Below are 10,861 nucleotides of genomic sequence, written 5' to 3'. Positions count from 1 at the left end.
CCCCCCCCCCCCCCCCCCCCCCCCCATTGACAAATAAAGTAAATTGTTAAAACTCAAACTCTGGGGCACAGCAGATTTATACTGGGGCACGTGCCCCAGTAAAAAGGGTCTAACGACCCCCTGACCTACAGGTGCCCACTTGGAGATTAATACATGATCTCATCTTTCTTGAGATGGGTCTCATGCCCTCCCGTCTCATGCCCTCCCATCTAATGCCCAAGCCGTCCAACGATAAATTCAGAGGCTCAAAATTACTAAATCGAGAATTATTTTACGGATGAAGTAAAAAAAAAAAAAAAAAAATCCATATAGTTTGCTGATTTCCGGATGTTTTTGTTCTGTCCCTGATGTTAACGTATATTTGATGCAACCTGCGATGACCTTCATTTAAAACTGCATCAGCGTTTAATGTTGACATTTGTTAGCGAATATTAGCTAACTTTACCTCGAGCAATTTATGGTTGCAGACTTTGATGGTTTATTTTTGTGATTTTGCTTAAGGTACACATCAGTGTCTTTAAAAAAAAGAACACACCACAGGTGACAAAATGCATGGTGCACGGTGTGCTGTACCGACCATCATTGTCCCCCAACCGTCGTGGTTGTGCCTAACCTTAACCCCGAACACTACTACGACTCCTGGCTTTGAACTAATCCTAACCTCAACAGTCGTTGTGACGCCTAAACTCAACCGGGCCTCCCAGGCTGCAGCCGTAGAATGGATTTTTAGTTTGTAGTCTAGCAAAAAAAAACACGTATACCAAAATAGGAAGGAGAAATAGCGGACCAGACGAGCATTTATTTTGAAAAGTAGAAGCATGAGACGGGAGGGCATGAGGCGGGAGGCTGCAGGCTGCAGCCATACACTCTTGTCTTTCTTCCAGTTGTCTGCAATATTCCACCTGTACAGCAGAGGACGCCATGTGTTTACTGTAAGACAGTAGAAAATGGAAAGAATGACGAAAATACCAGGGCTTCCTACATGCAACATATCCTTCCATTTACCATCTTTATCATGTAGAACTCCTCAGGTGGAAGTAATTGTCTTTGAAAACCTAGTCAGGCATTATGATGTTTAGGTTCTCAGTTGTTTCTGTGAGAAACTTTCAACAACGCATTTTCAAGTTGGTCACTGAAGAGAGACTTGACTCGTTTTGTTAGTTTGACTCAGAAGACACACAGACAGGTTAAAGACAGGATGCAGAGAACATCTCGTTTCTGCTGATCTACCTGGTTAATCAGTACTTCATATTTTACTTAGCTACATCCAACAGAGATGTAACAATATCCAGCTTAAAAGAACATTGAAGAGAGGAAAAAATCACACACAGGTGACATAAATTACAATCTGCAGACACTCACTAATTCAGAGGAAGAACAGGAACCCATTTTCACGCAATATCCATGATGTATTGGGGTCTGCCTGTGCCCTGACATCTCTAAGTAGGTGACATTCAGCAGATACTGGAGGAGGGGGGAGACAAGGTGACAGTATGTATTTTTCTGATATTATCAATGAATAACTTCTGAGGTCAGTGAGTCAGCTGTTTCCTGTCTCCGGGGAGGTGATTCTCTGTCCCACTGGAAATAAGTAACATTCCACCTCCCCTTTGACCCCGGACACTTTCCCTTTTTACTCTGAGATGAAAGGCTTCTCTCCCGTCACCCTGCGTGACTCTGAGTTACATCACAACGACAAGGCCACTGATGAGGGGGGAAGAAAGTTGCTGTTTGTATGTCCTTGCCATGGGGGGGAGGGTCTCGTGGCTGTGGATGTGAAATAACAAAATACACTGTTGTCCAAATGGCATAGCTTGACTTATTCAAGACCCTATGAAAATGTTTTGATGCTGAATGATTGAATCTATGTAGATCTCACAGCAACAAAAAAAACAGCCCAAATAATAATAATTCTGTGCATATACGTGTTATGTAGAGAAAAACACACCTTAACATGTAAATACTTATGGGCTTCTAAATTTTAAAAAAGTTTTTTGTTAAATTGATTAGTTAGTAGTGAAGACAGACAGAGCAGTTCATTATTGAGAGGGTAAAACATTGGTGAGTGCATGTGTATGAGAACAACATGTGTATGAGAACAACAGGATTTACAGTCACTCTTGACAGGAAAAACAAGGGGAAAGTAAGGACAGTAACAACAGGGATATAACTGCCGACAGACAAAGAGACCCAGACTCTTTCTTCTCTTAACTGTTTGGATTATTTCACCCAAAGCAGCAGGCTGGAGTAGGGCTGCCTGGCCCTGCTGAACTACAGAGCTACTTCACAGTAAACTCTTCCAGATGATTTACGAGCCTCTTGTTGCAGACTTGCTCTTTCTGCTTCTGCTTGCTCTTTCAGCAGACAGTACTTAACACTCCATAGACTATAAATCTGAACAATAACAATTAACAGCACTGACTCACATTCATAATGTGTGACCTCAAACAGTCTGATAGCAAATATTTATGGTGAAGCTTAGGTGGTGTCGTAGTGAAGGATGTTAAAGGTCAGCGTCTAGGTGGATTGCATTTCACTTTTTGCTCACTTTCACAATTGACGATAAAAGAAATAGCAATGATAAACCCAGCAGGAAACATTATGCACATATTTATCAAACAATGAACTCCTCTGAGTTCAATTAGTTGGATGGATACAAGGATTCATCCAGTGGGTGTTAATATTGCCCTGGTTCATTGCATAATGTCTTGTATGTTTGAGACAACCATCCATAAACTAGCTTGAGACTTCACCACAACACTCCACAAGGAGAAAACAGTGGATGTGGTGTTCCACATACATGCGCTGATCCAACTACGTATCATTCAGCACTGAATCTGCATTAAATCTTCATAATCATTACAAATCACTATGGCACAATAAACCACAATGATAGAACAGCATAAAATAATTTGTTGCAGAGAGGTATAAAAGTTCATTGTGGTCTTTGCAACTGTATGGTAGTGGATGTGTCTTAGACTCAGAGCCAAACAAAATAGTCACGTTGTTTTCTTTCAGCTGTGGTACTGGCTTTCGACCAGACCGTGTTAGAAAAGATGTTGAAAGACTGACATAAATGAATCCCAGTAAAAGTTTAAAAAAAATACAAATACAAACTGTTGAAAGCAGTTATATTGAATGCGTGGATAGTTGTCTTCACATTTAGAGAAGACAAATTTGATCTTGTCTAAATGTTTGAAAGAAAAATAGTTCAGTCTTAAGCATTCCATACGATTGTTTATTACCTATATATTGGATTTACGTTGTCACAGTATATGTACAGTGTATCAATTAAGCCTATCATGCATCAAATGTTTAGATGTGGGACAGGAGTCTAGCGGCAGTTACATAAGCGTGTGGACTAGTCACTTGTAGCTTGTAGTCACAATGTAACCATCTTGGTAGTTATTACACAAACAGTAAGGTCTTTAGTTAACTTATGCAGCATGTCATAAAAGGTTTTTAATTAACTTGATGCAGTCATAATAATTGTGGTTAGTTCTGGTATCAGTTCTCTATGTTGACCATTGGAGATTATATATAGTTGATTAGACCCAATGCACTTTACATTATGTTGGGATTATTCTTAATAATGTCTTAACTTGTTTACCATGATTTAGTCTGATGTCTAATGACTCATCCCATTGAGCTCCCTAAGGGTCAATGGGATCTGGTTTTGAAGTTATCTTATATAAGTATAAAGTAAGTAACAAACTACCTGGGGGGCTGGTTGGTAGTGACATAAGGAATAAACACAGCAGTTTGTCATGTGATCTTACAACGCAGTACTCATAGACCCTTATGAAGCCTATATTAAGCGTGATCTCTTACACACAATGCTCATTTAAATTTACTGTCTTCGGATGCATTCATGAAACACTGCTTGTAAAGTGTGTAACCCTCAAACCTGTTTTTCATCAGTTTACCCAGCTCTTCTAGTCAACAAGGGTTTAAGCATGTAGCTTAGATCTTCAACACATGTTGAATGACATTGGCTAAGCTAAACAGACATGTTTCCTGTAGCATGTCTGTAAAGTTTGTAAGGTCTTAAAAACATGAAGTTAACCATGTTTTCAGTCTCACAAATATTCAAACATGGAGGTGTAGATATTCAGTTCTTATCCACCAATGCTGTACGCATCATTTAAGATTCAAAGGTTTGAGAGTTATACATATTTGCTTATAAAGCAAACATACTCATTAAACCAGCATGAAACAGCAGCAACCTGAGAGCTAATCTCTTCTCCAAGTCACAAGGATTTGATTTGTTTTATGGATTGTCCTGTGCTCTTTATTAATGATCCATAAAATGCACTAATGGAGATTGCAGGTGAAAAATACATTACAAATCCAAGGGGTTTCTCCCGTTACCTCAGAAAGAGAGAAAACATTCTTAAGTAATATTGGAACATTTGCATTCAAGACTAGCAGCTACTATGGCTGATTGAGGTATAACTAATCCCTGACCAACGAAGAATCTATTTTCTTTCCAAGGGCAATTCTGTACTGCAAATGAGCCTATAGTCAACAACAATTATTCAATTATCCATGTCTGCGTATCAAGCCTTACATTTATGAGAAACTAGGCTTTTAAAGTAACTTTAGGTGGTTTCAATAAACTTTTATTATTTGATGAAACAAAGATGTCAATTGAACATGGTAATATTTTTTATGCTACCATTTTTAGCTACCATAAACAATTTTCTCCCCAAAACAGATTACTTCTTTTAAACCTTTTCACAAGAGACAAATATCTATAACACTGTGTGTATCAACTTGAGAAAGAAACTGTATTTTGATTATCTGAGAATGTCTACATTTGTTCACAAAAAATGCATTTGAAAAGCCAGTTAAGATCCATGAAGTTTGCATACATCCTAATTTGTTAAATGCTCCTTAAAGTTTAGTAATTTAAATTGCTGCTCATTTACAGAAATTCACAATATTTTACTGTACAAACACTGCATCCACTTTGTATTTATTTGGTATTCAATTTATGATTATTGGGTTTCATCTGAGGTTGACACCAACTGGAATTTTACAGATCATCTGTACATTTTAATTTTCATTCCAAGATTTGCTAAATGTAAATGTTCACTCCAGTAAAGCACTCAACTCTCAGGAACCTTAGTTACCAAAGCGTTGGTCGTTTAGTTACCAAAGCTGGTCTGCTACGTTGTTAGCCCCACCATGACTTCACTAATGTCCCACAGTTTCCGTGCCACCTCTTCGTCTGTAGCCTTTGGCAAAAGAGACTGCTCCTTACAGTCTGCAAAGCACTTCCCACAAACCCCTTCCACGCCAGGGGAGCAGGCCAGGTAGACAGAGGTCTGAGCACCCTGTTCTGGGCTCTTAAAGAACACTCTGGAGGCCATGTTGAATAGGGGCTTGGCCAGGAGAGGAATACTGACGTGTCTTCCTAGGTTAGTTCGTACTAAACCTGGAGTTAAGGCATTGACTGTGACTCCTGTCTCCTTAAGCTTACAGGCTAGCTCACAAGTGAACAGAAGATTTGCTAGCTTACTTCTGCCATAGGCTAAAGCCTTGTCATAGCTGTTATCACTGTTTAGATCCTCAAAGTTTATCTGACCATATTTGTATAGCTTAGAAGAAACTACAATGATGCGACTGGGAGCTGATTTCATCAAGAGGTCCATCAAGAGGTGAGTTAGGAGGAAGTGGCCCAGGTGATTAACCCCAAACTGCATTTCAAAGCCATCCTCTGTCTTGGAGTATGGGCACTGGTAGATTCCAGCATTGTTGATCAGCACATCTATTCTGGATTCCTCCTATTGAAACACAATTATAAATTAGTGACTCTTGATTACCTGACCTGTTGGATACAGTATAAATAACATCCCATTCAACGAGTCACTCCATGTTTTGCACATATTTCCAAAATGTAAACAAGATTTTTAAGTAAACTAACTTATGTAGCGTTAGCAGAAACAACGCTAGCTGCTAGCTTGTTGTTAGCTGAATGCAACTAGGCTCATTCTGGTTATGCTTTGACCACATAACATACCTTAGTTACATTTTCACAGAACCTATGCACAGATGTCAGGGACGCAAGGTCAAGGTATTGAATTACGAGTTCTCCGGTGTCTGTTTCCATTCTGATATCTCGAGCGGCATCCTCAGCCCTCTTCACGTCCCTGCAAGCCATTATCACACGTCCGTGTCTTTTCAACAGATCAATTGTTGTGGCTTTCCCGATCCCGCTATTGGCGCCAGTCACTATTATAGTTTTGCCTTGCATCATTTTGATGGTACAATATCTTACAACTAAGCTAATAGGACTAGGACATACTTACAGAGTTGGCATGCTACAGTAGCTAGCTCTTCAGTAAAGCTAACAGTTCAACAGATGACAGTCCCCAGTGAGGCTAAAGTACATGCAACTTGACAGAAAGGCAACACTGGGGATGCAACTTTACTTTGCTCCCGTCCTTCTGTCTTTCACTGGCACAATGTATCGTTGCCCATGTACAATAACAAAGTTTAAATAAATTACGTCATGACAAGGAAGGCAGAAGTTTGAACAAGTGTTAAACAAGTGTTCCCTGGTTCACTCATTATTCCCTACATTTAAACCTCGTCAAGGGCACTGCATTGTAAATCAGTGCATTTAAAATTACAATATTTGGGACACTATTTTGCTACCACCGACGGATGACACGGTATGACGTCGCAAAAAAAGCATCCACATCCGAGATATTTAAGTATAAAAAGGGCCCCCCTTTCCATCCATTCAGGCTCAACGTTCGAGGCCCCCTTTCCGACTTACTGCTGTCAAAGGACAGTTGTTTGCTGTTTTATCCAAAAAGATTTGACATTGCAAAGAACTCTGACATTCATTGTGTATTATAGGACTATTGTTGTACTGCCCTCTGTTGGTTGGGCGTGGCATGACTGCTGTAAAAAACAACAAAAAACGTGGTAACACTTCTGACTCAAGTTGTGTTGATGATTCTCGTTAAAGACACGATTGTTCAGTAAAAAAAAAGTTTTGTCCCTCTCAGTAGGAGCATGTTTGCTTTCAAATGAGGGAAACAGTTTTAAACAGTTTTATTGGGGTCAGATGGCTGAGCGGTGAGAGAGTCGGGCTAGTAATCAGAAGGTTACCGGATCAATTCCCCGCCGTGCCAAATGAAGTTGTGTCCTTGGGTAAGGCACTTCACCCAACTTGCCTTGGGGGGAATGTCCCTGTACTTACTGTAAGTCGCTCTGGATAAGAGCGTCTGCTAAATGACTAAATGTAAATGTAATGTAAACAACTTAGGATGCAGCGTTAAATATTTCTTAATAAAAACTGGTGGGGATGGATTCGTACTTTTCAAAAAGTGCTGTTCAGTGCCAATGGAATGTTAATTTTCTCATTTTGGAGGACAGTTATGTTCCAATAATCCTGTTCCAGCCATTCGCCTTGAGGCCGGCTTTTCTCCTTGGCTTTTTTGGTGAAACCACTCTCAATCTAAGTTGATTTGGAGGAAAGCTTGGAAGTTCAGACAGGAATTGGTGATGCTGTTTCTCATATTAGAATGTATTTAATAATGTATTATTAATATATGTTAATAATTATATTGCAGCTTTAAATTAGAGACAAAACACACATTTTCCTAACGCTAACCCCCTAACCCTTACCTTGATTCTGGTTATGATCCTTGGTATGATATCATCCTTCTGAATTTATCAAAATAAAATACATAATATTGGTCTCACAATTAAAACAAATAAAAGACCAACCAGAAACTGTATATTCCAACAATCTATTCCGTATGTTTTTCCATGAGAAGGACAATTTTAATTATATAATTAGATCTGTCACCCAACAAAAATACAGTTTTGAATGACATCATGTATACCTGGATGACAACTCTATTCCCGGTGTCTCACCAGCTTTGGCAAAGTCATATTGTTGATTAATGTAGTCTGATTCTTAGCAAGGTAGGAAAATAGTGACAGATCTGTCTCCACTTCATTGAAGTGTGTTAATAGTTACTGGTTAGACTTCCCAATGCAAACGTGTGTTTCTCTATGCACATGAGCAACTGGGACACATCAGCTTTACTGAGGAATGCCTCGAGTTTCATGTTTCGTTCAGTGATATATTCTTACAGTAGACTACAAGCCTGTGGGAAACAACACAGACCTGTTTTTGGCCAAATCTAGTAAAAATATCTATTGAGTCATGTGTCTCAAGTTCACGTCTTTGCAGAGTAGAATGCAGAAATCATAGTTTAACTCGATTAAAACTCAAACTTAAATTACAAATCAACTATAACTTCACTTGTGAATTATTACTTAATTCATAATAAATTAGACACATTTTAATCCGGGCTTAAAATATATAAAAGTGAGTCTGTGTTTTAGGACCTGGGAGGTGTAGTCTTCACGAGGGTTCAGGAAGGATCCAGCCAGACGGGGGTCTCCTTCTCAGCAAGCCAAGTTCACTAGACCATTCATATGTTATGATTTGTGCAATAGTGAGTATAGTGTGATCTGTGTTATAGTTAGAATAGTTTTGATTTTTCTGTTATAGGTAGTATAGTTTGATCTGTGTTATAGTTAGTATAGTTTTATTTATGCAATAGTTAGCATAGTTTGATTGGGGGGTATATTGGACTTGAGGTGGGGGGAGGGTAGAACTCAAGGCCCCCCCCCCTCTTGTTCAGTAAATATTGAGAAGAGGAATGAGTCCTGTTAGATGCCTTATAGAGCTGTCGTATTATATCAAGTGTGTTGGTGCGCACTTCCTCTGCATTGTGTTTATTCAATGAAAGAGCCCATGTTATATGTTGCTGTTCCTTTCAGCTACATGCATTTATTCTCCCTGACAATCATGTGCATTTCACAATCTGAATTACTGTAAAACAAACAATGGCGATGATCCTCCAGGCTTGTTTGACATGTGATGAATCCCAACTCAGCAGAGCATTGCTGGAGAGGTTTACATTGTTCTATAACAGTAACTGTGCCCCTCTCAATATTTTTATTTCAATCAAATGTTCAGTGTTTTGTTTTGTTAGGACAAACTCAAGAGTGATACATTGCAAGGCACACTGTGACGCATAATTAGAGAGTTGTAATTTGCCAAGCCAGCTAATCCATCATAAGGGGACTGCACTGTCAGCCTGGGCTCTCTCAGGAGCTACACCAACCCTCTCTCCTCATCTACTAGCGCTTACTACCCACTCAAAAGTCATTTTCAGAATATATAAACAACTTAACAGCAGACCACAGGCCACCCCTCCTTATAAGAACAGTGTGAGGATGTGGGATGCAGTGTGGTAGTCATTTTCTGCATTAACAGTCTGACCTTCATGGGTTCTGCTGGGTCTGATCTTAATCAGTTTTATAGGAAACAAACGGGGGGAGAATGTGAGTGTGGGAGCACCCTGGCTCCAGTGGTCTAAATGGTTTGTAAATGATTCATGCAGAGCTCCTCCAGAGCAGACCAGGGGTGCTGCAGAGTGAGACAGGAGAGGATAGCGGGTGAAGGCTGGTGTAATTCAGCTTTGTAGACTCCCTTATTGGTGCTTCACCGTTGTGTTAATCCGTTCCATGCCTGAGTTTCTTGGCACAGTAGGTCTGGTATGAGCCATGGAATACACATTTCATACAAGAATCCACCTTTTCCATCTATGACTAGCAAAGTGACCCCCCCCCCCCCACAGTAGACTGAGTAGTTATAGTAGACGATCTCATGGTGAGTGGAAGGAACACCAGGGTTGAAGTGAAGTACTGTTGGGTTGATGAGGTGATGGCCAGCACGTGTGTAGAGTTGACGGGTAAAATGGAAGAGACGGACTGGAATCCCGGAGCCTGGAACCACATAGACGGGAGAAACAGGGGAGAGACAGGGGAGAGACTGGCACCACACAGACTGGGGAGAGACTGGGGAGAGACTGGCACTACACAGCCTGGGGAGAGACTGGCACCACACAGACTGGGGAGAGACTGGCACCACACAGACTGGGGAGAGACTGGCACCACACAGACTGGGGAGAGACTGGCACCACACAGACTGGGGAGAGACTGGGGAGAGACTGGGGAGAGACTGGGGAGAGACTGGCACCACACAGACAGGGGAGAGACTGGGGAGAGACTGGCACCACACAGGCTGGGGAGAGACTGGGGAGAGACTGGGGAGAGACTGGGGAGAGACTGGCACCACACAGACAGGGGAGAGACTGGGGAGAGACAGGGGAGAGACTGGCACCACACAGACAGGGGAGAGACTGGGGAGAGACTGGCACCACACAGGCTGGGGAGAGACTGGGGAGAGACTGGGGAGAGACTGGGGAGAGACTGGGGAGAGACTGGCACCACACAGACTGGGGAGAGACAGGGGAGAGACTGGAACCACACAGACTGGGGAGAGACTGGGGAGACAGGGGAGAGACTGGAGAGAGACTGGCACCACACAGACTGGGGAGAGACAGAGGAGAGACTGGAACCACACAGACTGGGGAGAGACTGGGGAGACACAGGGGTAGACTGGCACCACACAGACAGGGGAGAGACTGGCAGAATTGGAAGTGCAGGCTGTGACAATTATGTATTAGACACTTCCACCAATACAAGGTCTGTTAGACCTACAGTATGTTACACTCCCACACACCAAGGACAGTGCCTGTGCCCAAGGAAAGTTGTCTTGATGTAATAGTACACCTGTGGTTCCACTGCCCTGCAGCTTTCCAAGGTCAACATCTTGTGTTTTTGCAGCTTGGTTAAATTTGATAAATGATATACCATTGAGCCAGGGTGGTTCACTTTACACTTAAAGGTCCAATTCTTCCTTTTTTTGAGAAGTTGTATTTATTAGCACTTTTTTTTACTGCGGTTTCAACTGAAGTGG

The 10,861-nt window shown here is 41.3% G+C and overlaps 1 protein-coding gene across 3 annotated transcripts; it reads right to left on the bottom strand.

The window, feature by feature from the left end:
- Nucleotides 1-4,265: 4,265 nt before the first annotated feature.
- Nucleotides 4,266-6,870, bottom strand: LOC124466456 (retinol dehydrogenase 14-like). 3 transcript variants are annotated; one of them, XM_047018325.1, is made up of 3 exons: nt 6,788-6,870; nt 6,026-6,155; nt 4,267-5,789 (listed from the first exon to the last, which is right to left on the bottom strand). In XM_047018325.1, exons 2-3 carry the CDS (start codon nt 6,113-6,115, stop codon nt 5,172-5,174), a joined length of 708 nt encoding a protein of 235 aa, XP_046874281.1. In that variant the 5' UTR covers nt 6,116-6,155; nt 6,788-6,870; the 3' UTR covers nt 4,267-5,171. The 3 variants fall into 3 exon arrangements, with proteins under 3 accessions (XP_046874282.1, XP_046874281.1, XP_046874280.1); XM_047018324.1 differs by having other exon boundaries at nt 6,315-6,867; XM_047018326.1 differs by lacking the exon at nt 6,788-6,870 and having other exon boundaries at nt 4,266-5,789; nt 6,026-6,308.
- Nucleotides 6,871-10,861: the final 3,991 nt, after the last annotated feature.

Source organism: Hypomesus transpacificus, chromosome 3 (genome assembly GCF_021917145.1).
Source record: "Hypomesus transpacificus isolate Combined female chromosome 3, fHypTra1, whole genome shotgun sequence".
Lineage (NCBI taxonomy): Eukaryota > Metazoa > Chordata > Actinopteri > Osmeriformes > Osmeridae > Hypomesus > Hypomesus transpacificus.
Note: the sequence above shows the minus strand (reverse complement) of the source record. Positions and strands in the feature narration are given on the sequence as shown.

What these genes read in the sequence shown, in the direction of transcription:
- LOC124466456 (XM_047018326.1), bottom strand. Translation starts at nt 6,262, where the DNA reads ATGATGCAAGGCAAAACTATAATAGTGACTGGCGCCAATAGCGGGATC. An exon ending in TCTGTGAAAATGTAACTAAG is followed by an intron (nt 5,790 to 6,025) that starts GTATGTTATGTG and finishes GTGTTTCAATAG; the next exon opens with GAGGAATCCAGAATAGATGT.